Source organism: Prunus mume, linkage group LG1 (genome assembly GCF_029339155.1).
Source record: "Prunus mume cultivar Tortuosa linkage group LG1, ASM2933915v1, whole genome shotgun sequence".
NCBI lineage: Eukaryota > Viridiplantae > Streptophyta > Magnoliopsida > Rosales > Rosaceae > Prunus > Prunus mume.
Window position 1 is genome coordinate 9329439 of NC_142698.1, and position 26135 is coordinate 9355573.

Sequence of the window (26135 nt, forward strand, 5' to 3'; positions counted from 1 at the left end):
GATTCCAAATCTGCACACGATGTATTCTTGAATGAAATTTGAGGCAATGGCTTTTATGGCCTTTCGAAGAGGAATTGCCTCGACCTACTGTGAAATATTCCGTAGCGTATGAGGATCCATATGCTTAAGTCATAAGGGGGATGGATTGTCCCAATTAAATCAAGCCCCCAAGTATGAAAGGGCTAAGGAGTGCACATGTCTTGTAACATCGTAGGAGGTTTGTGACTTAAGTTAGCATGGATTTGGCACGTGTGACATTTCTTAACAAAGTTATGTGCATCTTTCTTCATGGTAGGCCAGTAATATTCAAAACTTAGTAGCTGTCAGTGAAGCCTCTTCATTCCTTGATGCTCTCCACACTCTACGGCATGTATTTCCTGCATGCCTTGATGTGCCTTTGCTTCCCCCAAACATTTTAGCGGCTCACCATTGAACCTCTTTCGGTAAAGAGTCGATCCGTCCACAAAATACCTATTGACCGTCTTTTTAAGCTCGTAGGCAAGATTGGAGTTGGTTGGTAGAGTCCTTTCAACAAAGAATGCTAAGGATGAAGCCCTCCAATCTTCCGCAAATGAAATGGTGAAGGATTCTTCGGTAGAGGGTAGTGTAGAACACATGGGACAATTGGCTTGGATTTCGGCTGTTTGTTTCTTCATTTCTGGCCAATAATAACCCTTACGTTAGGCGTAATACAAACTGATTATTGGTTCCTATGCAGCGGCTCAAAATTCCTCTTGGAAGGCGTCTGTAAAGCTCCCCAAAGATGGTAGCATAACCTTTTAACTCCTTGATGTCACTTCCCTTGTCTATCTTCTCCTCCACAAGTTTCCTCCAGTCGCTTTCTTCCAGTGGCTCCTCTTGAGTCATTGTTTCGACTACTGGCATATACTTTTTTATCACAGTAATGTTGGGTTGTTCTTCAACAAATGAGAGCTTCGACCCCAAGATAGCCAAAGCATTAGCATATCTATTAGTAGCCCTCGGAATATGTTCCAACACAACTTGTTTGAAAGAATTGACAAGCCATTTAGCAGCCGTACAATATGGTGCCAATGTTGCTTTCTTCACAGCAAAATTCCCTTGTAATTGACTTCGGCCTGAGTTTGAGTCCCCAATAATTTGAATTTTTTCTACACCCATCTCCTTTGCTGTAGCCATTCCCATAATGAAAGCCTCATACTCCGCCGTATTATTTGTGCATGGGAAATTTAGCTTGAATGAAAGGGTCGTGGCTTGTCCCTCAGGATTAATGAGCACTACACCTGCTCCTCCCCCTTTCAATGTAGAAGACCCATCAAAGTAGAGGGTTCATGGTTCCTCCTCTGTAACAACATCAACTATTTACTGCAGCTCCCCCAGAACCTCTTAGAAAGAATTGATTCTTCTACTTCAAGAAATAGGGCCAGCATGTCAATCACGGCTTGTCCTTTGATGGCCTTAGGAGTGGTGCATGTGATATCAATTTGAACAATTATGGCGTAGCGTGCAAGGCGTCCAGATAACAGCTGGCCTTGTGCAAATCAGTATCTTCTTGGGTCAAACTTTACTACAAGCTGTAGCTTGTGAGCAAGAAAGTAATGTCACAAGCGTTGTGTAGCATAAGCAAGAGCGAGGCACAAGAGTTCAGTCTTTGGGTATCTCGTTTCAGCTCCCCTTAGTTGTCTACTCACATAATAAATAGGACTTTACTCTCCACCGTGGTCTTGTGAGTAAAGCCCTAGCACTGCATTTGTTGCAGTGACCAATAAAGCTTGAGAGCAAGTCCGGAATGGGTACTCTCATGGTGAGCAACTTGGTAATTATTTGTTGCACTTGCTGGTAGGCCTCTTGGCATTCCTTACTCCATTCATATGGCTTGCCCTTCTTGAGTAAGGGAGTAAAAACACTCATAGTAGTATAAGGCCTGGAATAAGCCAGAATGTATGATAATCTTTCCATGAAACTTTTCAATTCCTTTGGATTTCTAGGTGGCGCAAGAGAATTTATGGCCCTAGTTTTTTCAGGAACCACATCTATGCCACGCTGGTGTACTTGAAACCCCAAGAATTTACCGGATGAAACCCCGAATCGCACTTCTTTGGATTTGTCTTCAACCTGTACAACCGGCACCTTTCCAGCACCCTCCTCAAAACTTCTTGATGGCTTTCTCTGATTTTGAATTTCACCACAAGGTCATCCACATAGTTTTCCACCTCTTTTCTCATCATGTCATGAAACACCGCCGTCATGGCCCTTTGGTAGGTGGTGCTAGCATTTTTAAGACCAAACGGCATGACTGTGTAATAAAAATTCCCATATGGTGTTCGAAGGCTGTCTTCTCGGCATCTTTAGGTGACATCTTGATCTGATTGTAGCCACTAAACTAGGGGTGGGCACGATATGGTATGGTACGGTATTGAGCCCGTCTGCATCACTACCGGATATCGGAAATTTAAATCGCGTATGGTACGATATGAGATTATGATTTGCCAAAATTCTTACCGTACCGTATCATGCCAAATCGGTATCGGTACGATGTATCGGTACCATTTCGGTATCAAAATGATACAACTAAGAATGAACCAATTCAATATTCAACACCAAAATAAGTGATACCTAAGTTACAAATTCAAAGATTCAACATATTCAATATCCAAATCCTAATCCATATTCAATATCTATCAATATATTCAATATCCAAATCAACCAAATCAATATTTATCCATCAACATATTCATTAAATCCAAATGGTTAAAACTCATGCCTTATGGCTTACAAACCAAAATAGTTAAAACTATGCTTTATGGCTTACAAAAATACAAACACAATCCAAACATAAATGACAAAAACATAAAGTTATACTATTCGGTACGGTACAGTATGATGACCGGTACCAAACTCTTGATACCGCTACCATACCATACTCTATTGGTACGATGAGGTATCCGAATTTCTCTCCATACCAAATGAAATGATATGAAATTGGTATGGTACGGTGTGGTTAGGGTACGATTTCGGTATTTCGGTTTAAGATGCCCACCCCTACACTAAACCCATCCATGAATGACAGCAAGCCTTGACCCAAGGTTGAATCGATCAAGATATCCATGTTGGGCAGCGGGAATTCATCTTTTGGGCAAGCTCGGTTGAGGTCTCAGTTGGGTGCATATTCTAATCACACCAGTCTTCTTTTTCACAGGAACAATATTTGCTAGCCATGTTGGGTGCTTGATTGGCTTGATGAATCCAACAGCTATCAACTTTTCAATCTCCACCTTGATTTGCTTTTCAATTTCAGGATGAAAATTCCTTCTCGACTGCACAACGGGTTTCGTACCAAGCTCAATAATCAAAGTATGACTTACTAAGTTTGGATTTAAGCTAGGCATTTCCTCGAAACTCCAAGTGAACACATCTCGAAATTCCTTTAACAGAGACACCAAGGCCTCATTCTCTTCTCTTGTCAAATGAATGTTGATGGAGATGGGCCTTGGGGCAGAGGGATCCTCACTCAAATTAATTGTTTCCAGCTACTCAGCTACCGCTGTTGATCCATCTTGCATGTGTCTAGGTGCTGCCATTGGCTCTTAGAAAGCACAAGATGTGGGTGCCTTTTCATCTGGACCACTTACGATGTTTGCTTGCATTGCTTCTCGTCCATACTCAAGGCTTTCCCAGAATACGGTTGAGCCCTAATCCCGTCATAAAGCGGTACACGGTCGTCTCGGCACGTACTTTCTAGCATTGGGGATGATCATAAGCATGGTTGTTGACCTCCGAGTGTCTTTTTCTTTCTTGATCAACAATGGTTATGAGTTCTTCATTGCTTAGATCACGAATTTTAGTCCATGAAGGCAGATAGGTCCCGAAATCCTTGGATGGGCTACTTCCAGTACCTGTGCACTCGATGTAAAATTTTGCCTCGGAGTAGTGAGGTTCGATTTTGTTGAACGGTGCTTGATTTCCAGGTATGCGAAGTGGCCTAAGCCTAATCCTTCTTTTCACGCATTGATGGTAAGTAGAGACCACAAGTTTGTGCTTGTTGAGCCATGGCCTTCCAAGTAAAGCATGGTAAGCCACATCCACATCTATCACATAGAACTTGGTAAGTGATCAGATTGGTCCCACCTTCAAGTTTATTTGCATGTGACCAACTGTAACTTCACTCTTATTTTCGAAACCACTGATGATTGTTTCAGATTGCACAATCTTAGATAGTGGAATACCAGTTACTGTAAGCACGCAGACAGAGGCAAAATGTTGACAGAAGAGCCTGTATTTACCAAAGCTCTCCTTATGAACACATCATTGATCTGTCTCTCCAAGTAGAGTGGCCTCATATGGTCCGGATATGGGACTTCCATGTCTTCATCAGTAAAAACAATAGCATAATCATTTCCCAAGAATGACCTTTATGGTTGAGTAGCAAAGCAATGGGGGTTGGATTCCACAGAGATATTCATGAGAGCTATAGTAGCCGCTTCCCTTGCTTAAGGCCCAAAGCCAAGTTGGTCAAAAAAATACTTTGAACTTTGGGTTTCTTTCGAGGACTTGCTTCAGACCTAAGTAACTCTCCATCACTCTTGTTTCAGCCTTTGTAAGATTATGAAACGTCACATTGTTTTTGTTGTCTGATGAAGCCCCAAGTAGAATTCTTCTGGCATGTCTAACATAAAAACTTTGTTACCTGAGTCATCACCCTATCCGTTAGTGAGCGGCCATGGCGTTTATAACTTGAGGGTTTTGAGTATTTACTCTAATATGCCTTCTCCATATTTTCACAAGGTTCCCGCATAGCTTCTGGCGGCTTTGGGTCATTCCTCAATGGGTGGCACACTTCATCATCATCGAGCAAATCGTCGGAACATGTAATGATAGCAGCTACCTTATTTCCCCTTCGTTTTGGCAAGGGGTCTTCATCAATGGTTTGCTTCCTAGAGGGAAGCTCAAGGACTCCTTCATGTATTCTAGCATGTAAAATCCTTCTTAAGCTATGACAGGCAGTGGTTGGATGCCCTACAAATTGATGGTAACGGCAGCGTATTTATGATCATTTTTCTCCTCTATAGTAGGGACTTTGTAGGGCCTGAGTGGCTTGATTGTGCCATCAGCAATCATCGTGTCAAGGATGTCATGGAATTCTTCATCTTTGCATAGTAATGGCTGATATGTCTCCCTATCCTTCCACTTGCATGAGTTGTAGTCACTGGATGGTTTGTCTTCTATAGCTAGCATTTAGCGTGCTTCCTTCTTCTCACTCCTCCACGTCATATACCTTGTTGGTTTGACAGACATACTTATCTTTCTCACTGCTTTCAATAGCCGAGAAAATTGACTAATGCCAATATTCTCCAAATAAACTTTATAATCTGCCACGATGTTGTTGATGCATATTTCTACAAGTGCCTCCTCATCTTTCTCGTCATAGCAGTCTAGAGCCAGGTCTCGGAACCTGCGCACGAAGTCCACAGGATCTTTCCCATGGTTCGGCGAGTGTTGTTGAGTGAGTGGTAGTAACTCTTTCTTCATGCTGGAAGTATTTCTTACAAAACCTGCTTGCTAAATCATCCCAAGAGTGAACAGAGCCTAGTGCCAATGTTGTGTACCATGTATAAGCCCGATTGGTAAGACTTTTTGAAAACTCTCGAAGTCAGAGATTATAATAATCAGCATGTGGTCCCAAAGCATCAACGAAACGGTTGACATGCTTCTTTGGGCTTCCCTTCCTTCCATCGAAAAGGACAAAGCTTGGTGTTTCATAGCCTTTAGGATATGGCTGTTGGAGTAAGCTCGATGGATATGGTGGCTGAGGAATATACTTCCAATCCTCCTAGCTTCGGCTAAGCTCTTTTTCCAGCATGACAATGACATCTTCCTAGGTAACAAAAAATGGTCCTTTTTGTTCATACCCATTTCCAGCAGCAACAGATTCCTCTTGTGGGTGTCTATCATCTTCTTCACTTGGCTTTGAGATAGAATTTTTTAATTCTTTGAGGGTGTCCATCATCTCCTTCTGAGTTTCCCCCATAACTTGTATAGGTAATGAGATCAGTGAGGTGAAAGCTCCTAAACGCACACATTCTTGTTCTCTAGAGAAGGCGTTTTTCCATGATTTCGAATCATCATGGTTAGGCCCATGGTATTGCTCTTAGTATTCTTCCTTGGAGGCATTAGTGAAAATGGCAGCCTGGTCCCCAGCATAGTCGCTAATTTATGTAGGGGTCTTTTTGTTCTAACAGCTTGACGAATAAGCTTGGGTTGCCGTAAGAATAAAATGAATGGAATTCCCCCAATGCCTGAGTTCAAAAACCAAGCTCCTAAAAGAGTTTTTGAAGAGTTAGATGAAACTTTAGAAAAACTCTCTTTGTTCTTTTCACCAATAGCCAAATAAACATAATAAATTGATGAATGACTTAGCTTGAGGAGCTTGTGGCATATGAGCTAAGCTTTCACAAGTTTAGCAATTTGAGAGAGAGAGAGAGAGAGAGAAGCATGAGTTTCTTTATAGAGAACAAAGGAAGAGGAAAATTAAGGCGGCCTTTATCTCAAGGAAAAAAGAAAACGACCGAAGAAGAAGATTTTGTGGCTTGAGCAAATTCTCAATTGCTTGACAAAGCTTGGTCAGGCCCTGGATGATGATCTTACTGGGTAGAGGAAGCTCTCCTTTTAAAGGCACAAAGAACCCTAATTTTATCTAACTTCCCTCTCTTTTTCTTGTTGCTTCTTCCCACTTGATCCTATTTGGTAAAATTTTCCTATCCAAGGCACATGAGTAAGGAGTCCTTTGGGGTTCTAAGGGTTTTGTGTGGCTAGACCTCCCCATGAGGGTGAGCTGCCACCTGCTTTCCTTCTTATTTTTTAAAATGACGCTTACAGTGGAAAGGAAGATGTAACGACCCGGTCCTAAATAAATAGATGAATATTAATTTATTCAGGATAAAAGACCATTTTGCCATTGGAATATTTTATTGGGTTTAAAATTAACTTTTTGTTTGGGAAGAAATTTGGAAATTTCGACTATACCGTTGCGTAGAACACAACGAGAGAGTCCGTAAACACGTAGTGGGCTTGAATCGGAGGTATGAAGAGTTACCAGACAAAACATCACTAGTGGCTGTCGTAAATATTGCGAAAAGAGTTTGATAAAAATCTGAGTTTCTCTCTCTCTCTCTCTCTCTCTCTCTCTCTTCCGATGTGCTCTCTCTCTCACATCGCATTGCACCCTCTCTCTCTCTTGAAACTCCGGCCACGATTTGCGGGCGGGACCGATGCCAAAAGGACGGCTCGGCCCTAGCGTCACGACAGCCCTTCCCGACATCGGCCGCCACTCTAGCCGCCGAAAAATGTGGTTTTAGGCCGGTTTTCGCTCGAGACTTCGCCGGTTCCGATTTCTCCTCCGACCATCATTTTTGGCGATAGGTATGAAAATTCATCCATTCTTCATGATCTAGCTGATGGTTGGGTAGGAATGCATCAATTTTGGGCCTAGATTGTTTGATCTTCGAATTAGATTTCGGTTGATTTTGAGATCGCGATTCTGGCCACTTTTCGATCAGTTTTTGGGGTAGGTCCAAGAACAAAAATGGTTTCAAATAGGGTGTTATATCTCGTAGGAGTCTGGAGCTGTGATTTTGAGATTTTATGGCGAAGCGTAATCGCTTTGGACAACACCCACACATTGTCGACGAATGTGGCGGCACGTGGGCACTATAGAAAAAAAGGGATTGTGTCCCTATGCGATCTCTAGGTTCTCACGAGTGTGTAGGGGTGCTCGGATTTGAATTTGGATACCGTTTGAGTATCAAATGGGTATCGTCTATTGTGCGTTATCCGGGGTTCGATAGGTGTGAACCGTTGGATCATCTTGAGTTTAATCTATGTAATTCTAAGCATTCCTAGGATCTTGTGAGAATTCACGGATCATGAATCGGAGTCCTGGATGTTCCGATTTAATAGCTTGAAGTTTATGTTTTATAATAACCGTCCGATCGTGCAATCGTGAAGCGATCCGACCGTCCGATCTGGTCCAAACTTGCAGGACGTGTATCCTAAACCTTGTAGAGCCTATAGGAATTTTCGGATCGGAATTTGGAGGTCATGGGTCCCGTGGGCCCGGTTGACCAAGTCTGGGTAGTTTGACCCTTGGTTGACCGTGAGTCTTCCAAGGTAGTTTCACCTTTCTAGGAGTATTAAAATGACCTTATTGAGAGATCTTGACCGTTATTTGAGTTATGCCGATTACGTGGGATTAAGAGATTAATTTATTGCTTAAACTGGGGGGTGATTAGATGTTATATTGTGGTTGATGTTTATGCTATTTTGGGAATTATTTTATATATATTTATACTATAAACATATAAATATGTTTGATTACATTGTGTAAGTACCACTCTGTGATGGGAGGTCTCGCGTGGCGTAGGATTTTCCAGCGTATAAGGAGATATTGCGATGTGATGTTGAGGTCCCACGTGGCATAGGATTTTTCGACGTAAGGGCACCCCATACAGCGTGGGATTTTTCGCATGGGGATTATGTGATATTATGTTGAGGTCGCACGTGGCGTAGGATTTTCGGCGTTTTGATAGACCTCATATGTGGTGTAGGATTTTCAGGCGTTTTGAGCACCCCATACGTGGCGTTGGATTTTCATATGAGGAGATTATCGATATTATGTTGAGGTCGCACGTGGCGTAGGATTTTCCGGCATGTTGACAGACTCCATACGTGGCGTTGGATTTTCCGGCGTATGGGGGGATTATGTGATATTATGTTGAAATCGCACAGGCGTAGGATTTTGGCGTGTTGGCGGACCTATACGTGGCGTTGGATTTTAAAGTATGGGGAGATTGTGTGATATGATGTTGAGGTCGCTTATGGCGTAGGATTTTTTGGCTGGTTGACGGATCCCATACGTGGCGTTGGATGTTCCGGTGTATGGAGAGATTGTGTGATTATTAGGGAGATAAATTAAAGATTGTGTTTGGTGAGTTGTGATTTAAATTAAAAAAGGAATGAAATAAATTCTAGAATGTATGAATTTGTATGGCTGTAATATATTGTATGTTATTGGAATTGGGATTTATGTTGAAAGAACTACGTGTGGCTTGATCCCTCAGTAAGGGTATGTAGACAGCCTAGGGTAGTGCCTAGGTGCAGCTGCGGGCTAAACTCTACTTATGTGTTTGTGTTAGGAGGTTAAAACCTCGCATGTTGGATATTTAGGAAGTTAGATGATGAAAACTGCATTTAACTTTAATAATTATGTTTGAGCTTATTATTTGTATTGGTTAAGGTACTATTTTTGACTTAAGAGCTTGGTAGGTGGTTTTGCTTCGGATTTATTGAAGGCTGGAGGCGTTTATATGAATGCATGAGACTATATTGTGCATGCTGCCTGTTCGGATATTAAAATGTGAATTTTGTGCAGGTGGAATTTTTGGGAAATGTTCAATTTACATGGGAGACTTTGCCGAAATTTCGGTAGAGGGTCTTGTGCCTTATTTCTTTTTGGAAAAGGAGACTACAGTTTTAGTGAGTGAGCCCGGCATTGGTGTGATCTTGGGATTTCCTGATTCGTCTTGGTTTTCAATAAATTCGGCGGAGTCCTGTCTGAAGATGGGTAGAGTCTTTTGTCTGATGGGTATTCTTCCTATATTCATGAATTTCCTTTGGTTCCTGCCATGGCTCCTTGTTGACCATCTTGGAGTTCTAACAAGGGTGAAGCACGATGCCAGATTTTTACAAGTCATTGTGGGCTGGGATTGTGTGTCTGAGTATTGAGTTTTAGCATATTATTTCCAACATCTAATGGGTTTTTGTCTGGCTGTTGGAAATGGTTTATTTAATTTGGGCATTTTATTGATGTGGGCTTGTCTAAGTGTTATAGTGGACTACTAGATGTCTTCCTAAGGCATTAGATCACTTTTTCCCCTCTCTCATGCTAACCCATGTGTTTGGGTCCGAGGCAGGCCAGTTTTTAATGCTCCAAGTGGCCTAAAACTTTCGTTCATGAACCCTCAATGGGCCTGTGATTGCTTATTCCTTTCATACCACAACCTTCTCGTAAGTCAGGGTAATTATGTTGCTTGGGCCTACTTGCAGTAGCATGACTTATTATTGGAATAGTGGTTCTTTGCATGGCATCGCGTGTTTATTTAACATGCTTGTGCTTCAGCTTTGTTGTACCGCAATAAACTATGATCTGGCCAAGTGGCATCGAATAGGTTGGTGAGCGTGAATTTATAAAGCCGGTGCATTTTTTATTCTTTTGCGCATGTGTGCTTGGCATGATGCATGGCCCACGGCTTATGTGGGTGCGTCCCACAATTTCTCTTATGTCCTGATTGGGTTTCTTTCACAATCAATTTATTCGTGTTGGGCTAAGAATAAACTTGGGCCTAGTCCTTGGATTTTTGGGCCTCAACAACATCTAAATTTGCATCTCATGGCGGTGATGCAAATTTACACTGTTTACACCTCCGCATTGCATGCGATTCCGATCACAAATTGTGTATATTTAACATACACTTCATTATATACCCCTCACTGTGGATGCTTTAACTTCTTTGACTATTTTGAAATCTTTGATAGTTTTTTCATATGTAATCCCTAACCAAGTGGGGTATAATGTGGAATGTTTCTTATACGTTTTCACTTAATTTGAAGCACACTCAAATGCCTTGTTTGGACTTATGATTAATTGTGGTGATATGGACTAATAGTTTTAGTATGACTTTTGTCTGCTTTAGTTTTTAACATGTTAGTTTGTTGCCCTTTTGAGATTGATACTTTAGATGTCATATTGATGTCTTTGATTATAGTGTTGGAATAAATATATGCTCTTATTATATTAATTAAGAAGTTGAACAACTAGTAATTTTTTGAATACTTGCAATAATCTAAACTATTAGACGAAGGGGTTGTCTCACACACACGTATACTACCAAAGTGTCAAGAAGGTTTAAACCTAAGACCATTAATTTACAAATATATATCCTTTTCCACTAAGCACGAATCGAACAAATGAAAAAGGCCAATTTCTTTTTTCACAGTGATTCTGTGGACACTCAATTTTAGTCTCTGGACACCCAAGCATATTGTATTTCAAAGACAAAGTTTATCCGTTAGCAAACAGACTTGAAGAGCCCAAGTCCAATCGACAATGAGGCGCGATTTCATATAAGGCCAACCCAAAAACCCGTTGGCCTCAGCGGTTCTGCACACAGAATCAGCACCACTGCATCTACTGTCATGATTTGAAAAAGAAAATGGAAGAAAATCAATTATGGTCCTTCTTCTGAGAGTCAAAAGCAGCTTGGGTCTTTTTTGGGAGAAATGCTCTGAAAACTGAAAATCAGCTTCCCAAAACCCTTGGATTGGCTGTGGATTTTAGAGGGTAAAATTTCCCAAATCAGCTTTCCTTTGCGCAACGTTCCAATGTCGACGAAGAAGCTCCACCCCAAGCACCACCTCCCTGAAGAAATTACGGTGGCATTCTCTCATATTCGCCGACCCACAGTTTGCTCAATCCCATTTCAAGCTAGCCATCGCAAAACCCTCACCCAGAGACTCCTCATCTCCCCCTACTATCTACTCCAATCCTTAGACCCGGAAACAACGCCGTCGTTTGGAGACACCAACAATTCTTCGCTCAAAAATCTCAACGACCTCTAGAAGACACCATGCAGCAAAATTGTTTCATATCATTACCTTATTCAAATTCAATATGGCTAAATTTGGTAGCTCAGACTTCCAGTCAGATGAAATGTTCTTTCTTTCTTCATGAAAGTTGTTCATCAAGAGGTCTACTATCACGTGTCCAAATTTGAGAGCATTTGGACAAGCGTGTCCAAATTGGAGAGCATTTGGACAAGCGTAGCGTTCTCAGGATATCAAATACTGAAGCATGTTCACCTTGCCCAATTTGCCAATCAACTTGCCCAATTTGCCCAAATGAGCAACTTGCAATGCTCAAATGAACTTCCTTTCTTCATAAGGAAACTTGCATGTTCATTAGGTTGTTCATTTGTTCATGTTCATTAAGTTGTTCAAATACTGAGTATTTTACGCCTTAAATTAACAACCTAAGAAATACTTTAAAAACGAAAAATGTATATATCAAATAATAAGAAAAGAAGAAATAATAAATTAGGAGGTGATCACTTACCTACATCCGATATGCCACTGTGGCGGTATTTCAAATCAATCATGCATTGCAATATTTTACTTTTCTCACATGGTAATACATATTAGCTTAGGATACCGCCACAGTGACATTTCCGTTGTAGGAAAGTTTTCTCATGGGTGGGAGGGTTCTGCAGGGTTTCTCATTTTTATTAAGAGATATTGGAAAGCAGTTAAGAATACATAGCTAACCTGAAAGTGCAAACACAATTAATTAACGTAAAAGAAAGTACAAACACACCGAACATAAAAGATCCCATTGCCCAAATCTTAAAAGCTAATCATCGACATACATCTGCCAATTGCTGAAGTGACGGATGCATACTCGAATATTATTACATGCAAATTAAAACACACGAAAAAACATCAACTTGGTATTATTTGATTTTCAAAACGAGCAAATAAGTTCTTCCCACCAAGACGAACGAATCTTGGGGGGTCAAAATGAGACGAACAAGTCCTTCCCACCACCAAACTCATCGGTAAAATCTTCAATTGCTGTATATGTTTCTGCAAATATATGAAAAGACAAAAGCAATATTGTAATTAACAAACAAAACATCCATTAACAGAGATGTGAACACAAGTGCAATATTCCAAATCATTAAGTTTAGGAAAGTCAAAGAAGGGATAAAAGATGCTTACGTATATTTCTTACATCTCTCGTCGACGAGTAGCATCCTTGCATGATCCACACCTCCTTCTTCTATGGACTCCATAAACTGCTCTGAAACATTATCAAATATGTATCGTTGTAGTTTAGTAAGGTGCTCAATACCCTGTGGCAATGTTTCTAATGTCAAGCAACTATGAATGCTTAAGAACTCGAGATTTGGCATCGCCCCTTTTTCTATAGTTATCTTATTTAATAATGCGAGATTCTGCAACCGCAAATACCCAAGCTTCACAAAGCCTCTGCTGAAACATAACTCTTTCCTAACAGAGGCATCTTCAAGGAAAAGATACCGTAGAGAGGGTAACGCTTCAATATGACGTAGTAAATCTTCTTCAAGCCTGGACTTACGCAGATTCAAATATGCGAGAGAATGGAGTGAACAAAACCAATGCGGTACCTTTTCCAGTTTGCCGATCAAGTCAAGTCTATCAAGGTAGGGAGGCGGTGAAGACAATGCGTCAACTCGAAGAAATTCCTCTCCATCAGCTACAAATAAAAACAAGCGGGAAAGGACCTTCATCTCTTGAATTGAGGCACATAGGTCCTCCTCGTCTCTTTCTTTCACATTTGTAATGCCAAGGAACGTAAGCTGGGTCATACTTCCAATAAGTCTAATAATGTTTCGTTCTGATTCAATATATGCCAAAGTTTGCAATTTCTTCATCTTACTAATACTTGATGGTATTCTTACCCCAATAAAATTTCCGGAAATGAACCTGCCCACAAGTAAATGGCGCAAGTTTATCAACTTGGAAATCCCTCTTGGAAGTGCCACTATTTTTGTCAGCGTGACGTTCAAGGTCTGAAGGTTGCGGAGCTTTCCGATGGATTCTGGAAGCTCCGTAATTGGAGTTCCACTCAAATTTAAATATTTTAAATTAAATAAGGACGTTAGATTGTCTGGCAGATAATCAAGTGGGACATCCTCCAAATCTAGAACCTTCAACAATTTAAGGTCAAAAGATAATTTATTTGAGAAAGAGAATGAGGATACGCCAGTGGCAAAGACAAGAAACGAACGAAGCCGTGATATACCTGTGCATGATCCAATTTCGCCATTAGTTGTTTGAATTGACAAACGGAGTGCCCCAATTTCTTCTACTGTTTCACTCCCATCATGTACAGCGCAAAACTTTTCTTTTTTTGCTATAGACAGAGCAAGCTCTCGCAAAAGATCATGCATCTTACATGCTGGGAGGGGTCCTCGAAACCTTTGTTGTAGCATGTTACGAAAAATGAGTAACATAAGATGGCTATTTGCAACTTCTTCTGGCGTGAGCCCGTCGACATGTTCAACAAATCCTTCAGCGATCCACAATCTTATGAGCCTATTATTTGTGATCACTGTATCTTCGGGGAAAAGGGAACAGTATAGAAAGCACTGCTTCAATCTATATGGCAAATCATTGAAACTAAGCAACAAGATGCTCTTCATAGGTTCTAGCAAAGAATTATTTGTGAGATGCCAATTCAAGCTATGGTAGACAGTGCTCCACTCTGTAAGTGAGTTCTTAGAAGACATGAGACCACTCAAGGCTACAATCGCAAGAGGTAGGCCTTCACACTTCTCTACAAGTTCCCGAGCTAATGGAAGAAGTTCAGGTGAACAAGATTTGTTAGGGTAACTTGAGAATGCTTTCATGCTAAAGAGCTCCCACGCATCACCCCTTTCCAGCGGTTGAATCTTGTGAACATGGCTTTCAACTCCAAAAGAAGAGGATGCTATGTCTTCTCTTCGAGTTGTAAGCATGACTCGACTTCCAAGTTGTTTATCTGGAAAGGAAAACTTTATTTTGTCCCAAAGGTGGACATCCCACACGTCATCCAATACAACTAGGTACCTTTTAGTCTCCAAGTAGTTCACCAAAATCTCCAGCAATTCATTATAACTCATGGCATTCATGTCTGCAGGGACCTCTTCCTTCTTTGCTTTGTGGAATTCTTTGATCAATCTTCTAAGTAAGTCATCAATCACATAAGACTGGGAAACAGTAATCCACGCATAGCATTCGAAATGTCTCTTTACAATGTCATCTTTGAAGGTCCTTGCAACTAGAGTTGTCTTCCCTGATCCTCCCATCCCGACCACGGACACAACAGTTTGGTGCTTCACTTCATCCATCAGCCATCCCAGTAACATGTTCTTATTGCCTTCAATCCCGACAAGTTCATCCTCCTTCTGATAAAGAGAAGACTCCGCTTGGTTCCGCACCCATCTTCCAATATCCTCAGAAGTACTTTTTCCTTCTACAGCTGCAGCACCACCATATCTCTGATTTCTCTCTGGAATAGCTCTAATGGCCACGGTGATTTTCTGCAACTTGTTGGCTATTTGACGCTTATACCAAAGGTTCTTGGGAAAGTGAACGGTTTTGCGGATCCACCTTCCAAATCGACCTCCGATTTGCTCCTCGTACATGTGATACATGAATTCATCAATGATGTTTTCAACATCATTGGCCAAGTCTCGGAAGCTTGCGACCCACGCTTTCTGTACTTGTGTGTGTGCTTGCTCTCCGCGGTCAGCATCCTCTAGGAAGGATTTCATGAATACCAGCTCCTGCTTAATCACATCAACTTGATCACGAACACCCGCTATGGAGGCTGCTTCACTCTCAAGAATGGCTACAAATTTGCCAATGAATAGGTCTGCTGAAACTGACACCATAATGGCCTTATTTTGGTATAAGCTTAATCAAAAGAGCACATCGATCACATCTGGAATTTATTATAGGGAAGGGAGCAATCAATCTGTTGAAATGTAATGCTCATTTGTTACACAAAATTTTTGGAAAAATGGAAGTGTAAAAGATGGATGAGGGATGTCTGCTTGATTGGCAAGATGAGCCAAATATTCTTTAACTATGCTACAAGCCTACAACTGCTCAACTTTTATTATTGCTCAAGACTATTTGTCTGGTTGTTGAGTGCTGCTCGAAAAAGTAGATTCCATCTTCTTCTCTTTTTTATAAGAGAAAAATCGAAAAAATAGATTCCATCTCGCTATGGTTCTATTCTTGCTGAAACCGAAACCGAAAACTTTAGAAAAGAGGAGAAGAAAATCTGAGGAAGAAAAAGAGACTTAGCAGAGAACAACAGAAAAGCAGAGAGAGAGAAGAATCGGAGAGAGAAATAAAGGAGAGAAAAGGAAGAAGAAGAGAGGGAGACAAAAGAAAAGGAAGAAGAAGAGAGGGAGACAAAAAGGAAAAGGAAGAAGAATAAAGAGACGGAGAGAAGGTAAAAGGAAGAAGAAGAGAGGGACACAAAGAAAAAGCAAGGAGTCCGGATCTGCTGTGGTTCTATCCTTGGTGCCCCTGTACTATTTATTAGACACGTGTCCATCCACTAACAGAAAATTAAGTTCTATTTTTTCACTAATACTAAGGAAATACCCACCACCAATGCACTGCGAAGCCAACAGAGAAGCCTTTTTCCTACACGATAACAAATGCCAAAGTTTGTTTGTTGCTGGTCATCAAGAGCTCAATCCTACATTCCAGGCCCAACCCTGTATTGGGTTTTGAACGAATGTGGTGTATTTGGTCTGAATTTTTGTGATTGACTCTTATGGATCTTTCTACATATTTCAATCTGCTATTGGGTTTATGAACTTTGTGTTGATCTATTAGCATGGAGGCGAATGGAGTATGGCTAGGTTTTGCAGTATTTTGTGGTTTATATTTACTTATTTATTTGGAAAAAGAATTGAATTTAACATAGTTAAGTTATGTGGTTGGACATGTGTCAGACAAATATAAAAAGGACACGGAGGAACACCAATATTTGAAGATAGCAGATCTAGTTTCGTATTAATTGTTGGCGTGAGTCAAAGTCAACATTCCTATTAAGAATAGAATTTGCTCATATTAGGAATAGAATTTGTATTTTATTGTAATTTTCTGATTTGAGTAGAATTATGAAATTTTGTACATATTTCCACTATTATCTTTTGCTTTTTCAAACCATCGTTAAATCGATTGCCATCTTTTTGAATGTCATACTACGACGGTAATTAACCGTTGTCTATTGCATGTAAAGACGACAGTGTTTCTGAAAGAACCATCGTCTTTATATGTAATATACGTCGTTTATTATATCCAAAGATGTCGGGTTTGTTTAAAAAACCATCATCTATTAAATGTAATGATGATGGTTTCTTGAAATACTATCGTCTATTAACTCTAAGACGAAGGTTATTAACTATAAAACTGACGCAATTTTACATTTTATTTTATTTTATTTATTTATTTATTTTATTTTTTTGTTTCCAATGGTATAAAAAATATATACTCCAGTATGCTATTACCCACGCCATAAATATATATTAAAAATTGTTTCTTTCATAAATAGAATATCAAGAGTACAATAGAACAAAATAAAATCTAAAAAATGAAAGTACTCTAGGGCTACTAGCTGCAAGCAGCAAGCCTAATTACAATAAATACCAAAATTCCTATACTTAATTATCCTTCAAGTCAAGTTATCCATATGTATACAAAGCTATACATTCTTCATCACCAATTTTCCTTTGCATTTCTTCAACTTTTACCACTAGGAGTAGCTTCGTTAGAATCACTTCCATGACCTAGGAAACTGCTTAACAAGCCAAAATAATGTAATAGTGAGATATACAATCCATGTAACTTACCAATAATGAAAGGATTATTAATATAGTGCTACCTAATATAATTACTTAACTTGAAACACTGAGAATCACAGATCAATAGAATAATGCCAACCTAGATAAGAGTACTATAGTCTCTATTGGATGCTGATTAACTCCAAAAGTTGAGATATAAGTATACAGATTTGGAATATTTCAAGTATCTTGTGACAGAAAATTCATACCATGGTTGTTGGAGGAAGCATGTATAAGATGATGGTGCTTGTGCTTCCATAGCACCCAAAGTATCACCATGATAAGATCCTTTAAGAGCCAGGACCTGAAATAAACAACTCCTACGTCAACGAATTGAAGAAATCTAACCATAACTCCAAAGTTACATTACTTTAGCGGATTGTTATAATAGACAAGGCAATGACTTGGCCTAATTGGGCAAAAAGTAGCCTACACAATCATAACTAGAGAAAAAGCAGCATCTAGAAAAGTTAGATTATCTAATCTTAGACCATAATTCTAACCTCATCCACCTCACATAAACTATTCCAGTAGTAGCTAAACATAAACAAGTGAAACAAGGGAGATAATAACATTGAATTCAGACTATAAGTCTAACAATTGAATCCATATGGTGCCAAATAAAAAACCAGATACTCATGCTCCAATGCTGAAGATACTTAGTTAAAGTACAAATGCCAAAATAGTGTGTGCTTTCAGTATCATTTGTCATCTCAACTATTTAGGAATATTTTCCGACAAAATTTAATTTACTCATACCAATTCAGTTGATCCACAAAAGCCTGAGGAGCTTAGGAATTTTTTAACCAACATAACTTTTTCTTTATTGGGTTTCAGGGAGCAGATATTTTATTAAATCAGAAATTACGCATTAGAAAATTACTTGTTGAATTCCATGTAATGATACTTGTAGCTGTTGTACCATGGGGCAGTAAGACAATCAACCATGGTTTCAACTTGATGGGGGAAAAGCAGAAACAAGAGTTGATTTAACAAATGCAGCAAGTATCCAGTTATGTCATTGCCTAATTACTTGACAGACGATGATTTTAACAAATATGCAGATGCCAAATTAACAAATTAGACAATCCAAATGAGAGCCAAATGGTAAGTCAAATGTAAAACCTGAGAGTTCTTGGAATGAGCAGAGGAGTGATCACTCTAGCTTGGGTGGACTTCATTGACTGTCTTAGAGAATTCAATTGACTTTACAATTGAGAGTTCATGGATAGTGTTGACATGTGCATCGACTTTCTGCAAACGTAAAACCTGCACAAGGCACATCCAGAAATAAAAACAAGAAATTCAATTGCAAACACAAGAGAAATTCAAAACCCAAGTTAAATTTAAGATTATCTGTGAGTTCTAAGCAGAGCCCCATTTAGTACCAATTATTTTACACAAATGGATAGTCTTATCATAACCTCGTATTTTTTTGACAAATATTTAGCCTCCCAAAATCATGGTTAGGATTTCAAGCCAAACAAGAAACTCATCTAATTGCATAATCTTAAAACCAGAGCCACTTTCCAGGCCCTGCAACTCTACAACAAAACACTAAAAGCTAAAAAAAAAAAACATATGAACCAGAAATTCAGAACAAAATAAAAGCAAAAAGATTAAAAAAATGCAACCACTAAAGTAGACCTAGCAAACAGGTTGTATTAACGGGTTTCGGGTCGTGTTTGTGTCAACCCCTTAAGTTAACGGGTTAACACGACATGACCCGTTAAATTAATGGGTGACAAATACTAGACCCAAACATGACCCATTACAATTCGTGAATATCCAACACTACCCGTTAACCTATTAAGAATAAACCAGAAAAAAAAAAAAACTATCACAGCTTCTCTACCAACACGCCTTCTCTGTCTTTTTTCCCCGAACCCTAACTTTTCTTCCCTCTTTCCCTCTTTATTTCAGTCTTCTCACCCCAAAACAGTATATATCTCTCTCATATATATCTTAAAAACTCAACAACTACATAAATTGAGGAAAAAAGAAAATTCAAAATTAACTAAGAGAACCAAAACCAACAACTCTAGAAGCAATCACCCTCTGTGGACCGACCCAGATACCTCATCCTTGATCCCTAGTGGCCCGGCAAGCGGAGTCTATTGAGTGGAGAGAAGAAGAGCATAAGAGAATCTTGACAAAAAGATAGCAGAAGAGAAAAAGAGAAGAACAGAGTAGAAGAGAAGAAGAGAAGAACGAGAGGAAGAAGAAAAGGAAAAGGGGAAAGAAGAAAAAGACACGGAAAGAAGAAAGAAAATGGGAAGAAGAAAAGAACAACCACAAAAACACGGTCAGATCCAACCACAAAAACATACATCAATAAGCACCGAAATTAAAGAACAAACAAATTGTAACACTATATCTCAAGCAAACAGCCATCATAAACAAGAAAAAATAAAAATTGAAATCAAATCAGAAGAATCCTAAGCTAACCCTAGAAAAGTAGCTTCATACCTTTCTAGTCTACGAGGAAGAAGATCTAATCTAAAGCTCGTAAAATGGAATATGGGAATCCATTTGAGGGCTTAAAAATGGCCACGACGAGGAAGGGTCACTGCCATGGGAAGCTGTTGTACAAATAGCAACCTAAAACTTAAGCAATTATATGCGCATTTTAACTCAAAAGTGCACAAGATCAGACAAATAGTGTAGAAAGCAAATACGAGATCATTCCCACGAGGATTGGATTAATATGTGTTTAAAATTAATTTCCCAGGACTACTAACTAAATGGCACAAACTAAGAATGCAAAAGTAAAAGAAAACCCTAAAAATAACTTATTTCAAAACCCTAAGATTTCTAATCAGAGTTAAGCAATACACAAAGGCACTCGATGTAGACAAGGTGTTCAAAAGGATGATTTTAAGATGATTTTGAAAACTGAAAATTTCGAAACAAAATATTAAAAACAGTGTTTGATTAAAAATAGAAATGAGTTGAGGTTAAAACAATGAGAAAACTAGTTAGGGATTCGATGTTCACCACTAATCTTCTTCCTTAAGCAAACGACATGCACAATGCTACAAAACAGATTTTAAATGCTCATATTTGTCAACCTTAAGGCATGACATCTACTCTTTAAATTATTGATTTCCCTAAGCAACAAGTTAGGCTCTTTTCATTCTTAAAGTGTTTAGCATGGTATCTACTAAGTTGCACTTTAAGAATGCATAACATAATGGAAATTGACAAACACACAACTCGTGGAACATGGTATCTATTCTAGTTATTCATGATGATTAATTTCAAGAACTTATAACTAGTTCTTTTGTTACTCTCATAGGCACAAGACTCGGTCATCTAAATTTACCTATGTAACAAACTCAATACACAACATGCATATGGTGATCAAGCATAACATAACGTATGTAAAGAGTAAAATATAATATGAAATTAATCAATTAAGCATCACAAAAGTAGTTTACAGCAAAGGCATATCGAAATCCTTAAAGAAACATGATTAGGGCTTCAATCAAGCCCTAACTAAAGTACTTAGTTATCCATAATTTAAATAGACAGCCAGAACATACAAAACAGAAAATAAAAAGAGGAAGAAGATAGCCCTTTGATGATGTGTTGGTCAGCCAGAGTGATTGGATGATGCCTTGACGTTCCTCCTTACTTCCTAAGCCTTTCAAACCTTGGAACCTTGAAGGATGGAGGAGAATGGGATGGTGTGGCTGCCCTCTTCTTCTCCTTTCTTTTTTCTATTTTTACGACTCAAAAATCAGCTCCCCTCTCTCACAAGCAGCCGCCTTTTCTTTCCTTCACAAAAAAAGTTTGTTGCTCCTTGTATTCTCCACATTTCTACTACATATTTTTTATTCAGACATATAAACCCCTAGGAAATAGGAATATTCCTCATTGGCCCAATTGATGTGATTTGGGCCTCAAAACTTGGACTTCAGAAAAGATTTCAGATTCTCGTGCAGCCCGAACTACCTGTACTAAAACCACCATAACTTCCTCTAGAAAAATGATATTCATGAACCGTAAAATTCCCCAGAAAATAGACATCTGTAGCTTTCAAGAATATGTGGCTTTGCTTCTGGTTCTTTCTGAGTCAGTACAGTAGAATCCGTGAACTTGACTGATCTGCACATGCCTTTCAAACTCAACTTTCTCTTTTTAGCTCTTTCCACCATTCGCTTGTGATTACCTAAAAAAGTAATAAAAGAAGGTAAAACCTATATAAAAGAGTAAAACAAAGGTGTAAACATTGAGAAATATCATAGATAAATCTCGAATTTACGAGCACATCAGAAGCACTAGGGAGATGACGAACGCGGTAAGCTCAATGGACTGAACGGCGCAATGGAGGTGGCGATCTTGGTGAACTTGATGTCCTAAACAGGGTGACGGAGATGGCGATCTTGGATAGTTCGGTGGACGACGAGAGGGAGATGTGCTTCATCAATGTGAGAGAGAGGGCTTTCTAAAAGTTCATGAGAGAATTTGAGATAATACAATGTTTTGAGCGAGTGAGGGGTTTCTGAAAGGCTCCGCGCTCGTGAACTTAAAGTGAATTTTCGTTTAGCGCCTTCTAAAAACACAACAATCTTAATAAGGTATCGTCGTAATTTTAAAAATTAACCCAATACATTGGTGTATTAGGTACCTTACCATGACGGTTTTATAACATTTGTTGTTTTTTAAAACACCACGACAATTTTTATATAAAGGGTCGCCTATTGGGTGACGTAGTTTAACAAAATTGTAGTAGTGTCCCTATTTGTACCCACTCTATATGTAATATATATATATATCCTTCCTTGAAAGAATAATAAACATATTAGTTTAAACCCTAATTACTTTTGAGTTGGTATCGAAGCAGGTTCCGATATGTCTCTACAACATCAAAACCCTAATCCTAAACAATACATATTTCCACTGCACCTAGCCTATATACCCAAACCTTGCATCGTCTCATATCTCTTACTGTTGTTGTCGCCACCTAATCTTCTACTACCGTGGTCATCTATCGCTATGTCGGATGTCACTGAATCTTCTTCTACCCATATTCTAATGGTTCATACTGAATCGTCCACCAATCTACCCATGTGATTCAAATTGAATGGATCCAACTATTAGATATGGACTTCCATGATCGAACTCCATGCTATTACATAAGGCAAATTGGGTTACTTGACTGGCGACACTAATGCCCCTGATTCCCAAGACCCACAATTTGGGAAGTGGAAAATTTCTGATGCTATTGTGAAAAGTTGGATGTTGCGAATTATGGAACCAAGTTTGTTGAATATGTTTCATACTCTACCTACTGCTAGGGAAATTTGGGATGCTGTTAATCAGATGTTTTATGATGGCTCTGACATATCCCAGCTCTATGAACTGCGGTGCTAGGCTACCTGTCTCAAGCAAGAGGGTCGTCCTGTCTCTACATATTTCACAGAACTTAAGGCAATCTGGCTTGAATTGGACAAGTGACGTTCTTTTCAGATGAAGTGTGCTGATGATATGAAGACTTTTCATGCTACTGTTATGGCAGATCGTGTGTATGAATTTTTGGTTGGCTTTGACGATATTTATGACAAGATTCGCAGTGATATTCTACAGAGTGATGAAGTTCAAAGTATCGAAAATGTTCTTTTTATGGTTCGTCAAGAGGCTTAACGCTAGATTACTATGCTTGAATTCTGCATCAATATTGGGGAACTTACTGTTGTGTTTGCTTCAAAAAACACTGCTCAAGTTTCTCAGCCAATATGGTCTGGCTCTTCTTTCGTTCCGCCTCATGCGACTTCTGCAGATAAAGGCAAACCGAAGTGTGATCACTGTGGTGAATAGACATATTATTGACACCTGCTGGGCATTGCATGGGGTACTAGATTAGGAGAAGGAACATAGGTGTTTAAAAAAGGAACAACTTGGTGGCAAAGCTCATGTGGTTGCTACCACCACTCATGTGGCTGACGTCACCACTGGGCAAGGCCACCTTATCGCTACTCCTGCTCCTGCCGTGACAGCTATCTCAAGCACTCCAACACCGCCGCCTTCAAATATCTTTGGCAGGGCTTTCCATACCCATGATACATGCAATACATGTTGGATTATTGATTCAGGATCTACTAACCATATGACGTATAATTCAGCTTTATTCTCTACTACTCTTTCGCCTCATCTTGATCATGTTCAGACTGCTAATAATATTGGTGCTTCTGTCACGGGGGCTGGTTCTGTACTCTTGACACCTATTTTACCATTGGATAGAGTGTTACTGGTTCAATCTTTGTCTAGTAATTTATTATTTGTGCCGCAAGTTACCGAGCAATTAAACTATACTGATGTATCCGTCTTCTGTCTTACTACAAGATCTCCAGACTTGGGAGATCTTTGGTTGTGGAATTAAAAATGGGGGCCTTTATTATGTAGATGATGTGACAACTAGTCAGGATCTTCGTGCTGGTAGCGTCGAAACTTCTCAGCATTGCTGGACTTGGTTGCTACATTGCCAATTTGGTCATGCCCCCTTTGAATATTTACAGCAATTGTTTCCTGCATTATTTAGTGGCAACGAGTCTACTTTTCAATGTCAAACTTGTATTTTAGCTAAGAGTCATCGAGTATCCTACCCTCCGAGTTGTAATAAACGACTTATGTCATTTGATTTAGTTCATTCTGATATTTGGGGACCTTCCCTTGTTTCTACATCTTTGGGAGTTGGCTGGTTCGTGTTATTTGCGGATGATTGCACTCGTATGATGTGGTTATATGAGATGAAAAATAAAAATGATGTGGTTGAAATTTTTCAGCGTTTCTATAAGATGATTCAGACCCAATTTATGCTCACTATCAAGTTTTTCGATTTGATAATGATGGATAATTTGTTGATTCGGCGTTATCCCTTTTTTCACACTAAGGGTGTACTCCATAAGACTACTTGCCCTCAAATATCACAACATAATGGGGTCGCTGAACGTAAAAAAGGGCAGATCCTTGTTGTTGCCGTTGCTCTACTGCTTGGTGCGTCAGTTCCAAAGCGGTTTTGGATAGATGCTATTAGCTATGCAGTCTATCTCTTGGATAGGCTACCTTCACGAGTTTTGGATTTCCGAACCTCTATGCAGGTACTGACTTATCATATCTCTGTCTCTTCTATGCTGACTCTGTCTCCAAAAGTGTTTGGTTGTGTTGTTTATGTTCACCTCCATTGAAATCAAAGGAGTAAGTTGGACCCTTGTTCTCTCCTCATCAGAAAGGCTACTAGTGTTATCATCCTGCTAATCGATGTTTATATGTTTCTATGGATCCTTTATTGAGGATGAGATGTTCTTCTCTAATATGCCTGAGCGTGTCCTTCAAGGGGAGACTAGTAGTGAATAATATGATTTGCTAGATTTATAAGGGGGAGTGGTATTGGATGGTTTGATACAAAGGGGAGAACCAGTCGAAGCAACACCAAACTAAACTGTTATTTTAAGCTGATGTCGCTGCTGTCACCGAACTAATTGCCCCATAAAAATTCTCTAATAATACCTGATCAAGTTCCCTTAGATATTCCTGAGGTAAGTACTTCTATTCATACGGCTAATAATTCTTATGTTCTACTGCCTAGACGGAACCGTGGGGTTTCACCTGATCATTACTCACCAGAAGACGAAGCAAGATATGCTATTGCCCATTATGTGTCTGATCACAGGCTATCTCTTAAGTGCAAAGCGTTTGTGACTAGAATGGATAGTATTAAAATTTCAACCTGTGTTAATGAGGCATTTAATGATCCAAAGTGGACTGAAGCCATGAATATTGAAATGGAGGCGTTGCAGAAAAATAATACATGGGACAATGTTGAATTACCAAAGGGACGAAGCCTGTGGGATGCAGATGGATGTTTATAGTTAAATATAATGCAGATTATACTATGGAAAGGTACAAGTCAAGATTAGTAGCTAAAGGGTTCACTTAGACATATGGAGTTGATTATCATGATACTTTTGCACCTATGGTTGATGAATACTGTCAAAGTTTTGTTGTCCTTAACGTTAAACTTGAATTGGACTATGAGGCAATTTGATGTAAAAAAAAAATGCATTCTTACATGGTGAACTAGAAGAAGAAGTGTGCATGAGTCTTCCACCAGGGTATATCGTTATTGGTGACACGAGGAACTTGTGCAGATTAAAAAAGGTATTGTATGGGTTAAAGCAGTCTTCTCGGGCATGGTTTGGTAGATTTACTGCAACTATGAAGAAGTTTGGTTACCAATTGGCCGATACTAATCATACTCTATTCATTAAACATAGGCCTGGTAAGGTGACTTTGTTGATTATTTATATTGATGATATGATTGTGACTGGTGATGATACTATAGAAATCAAGGAACTGTACAAGCATTTAGCGTCTGAATTTGAGATGAAAGATTTGGGCAGTCTGAAATATTTTTTAGGAGTGGAAGTCACTTGATCTAAACATGAATTATTTCTTTTACAAAGGAAGTATGCCGTGGACCTTCTAGCAAATACTAGAATGCTTGACTATAAACCCGCTGATACACCTATTCTTGAGAACCATAAACTTGGGGTTTATATGGATCAGGTCCCAACTAACAAATAAATATACCAAAGGTTGATTGGGAGATTGATCTATTTATCACTGACACGCCCTGATATTGCCTATGCAGTA

The 26135-nt window shown here is 39.3% G+C and overlaps 2 protein-coding genes across 4 annotated transcripts; both read right to left on the reverse strand.

Moving 5' to 3' along the window:
* Positions 1–675: 675 nt before the first annotated feature.
* On the reverse strand, positions 676–1158 carry LOC148920959 (uncharacterized). Its single transcript, XM_089047597.1, has one exon. The coding sequence runs from the start codon at positions 1156–1158 to the stop codon at positions 676–678; it is 483 nt and encodes a 160-aa protein (XP_088903723.1).
* An 11197-nt stretch (positions 1159–12355) lies between these two features.
* On the reverse strand, positions 12356–16071 carry LOC103334527 (disease resistance protein RPM1-like). Of its 3 annotated transcripts, none has more exons than XR_016123382.1 (3): positions 13236–16071; positions 12808–12889; positions 12356–12672 (listed from the first exon to the last, which is right to left on the reverse strand). XR_016123382.1 is itself a non-coding variant. In XM_089044261.1 (3 exons), the coding sequence occupies exons 1-3, from the start codon at positions 15504–15506 to the stop codon at positions 12654–12656; spliced, it is 1734 nt and encodes a 577-aa protein (XP_088900387.1). In that variant the 5' UTR covers positions 15507–16071; the 3' UTR covers positions 12356–12653. The 3 variants fall into 3 exon arrangements, 2 of the variants coding, with proteins under 2 accessions (XP_088900387.1, XP_088900386.1); XM_089044261.1 differs by having other exon boundaries at positions 13874–16071; XM_089044260.1 differs by having other exon boundaries at positions 12808–16069.
* Positions 16072–26135: the final 10064 nt, after the last annotated feature.

Excerpts from the sequence above, each read along its gene's own strand:
- LOC103334527 (XM_089044260.1), bottom strand. The coding sequence starts at position 15,506 with ATGGTGTCAGTTTCAGCAGACCTATTCATTGGCAAATTTGTAGCCATT.
- LOC148920959 (XM_089047597.1), bottom strand. The coding sequence starts at position 1,158 with ATGGCTACAGCAAAGGAGATGGGTGTAGAAAAAATTCAAATTATTGGG.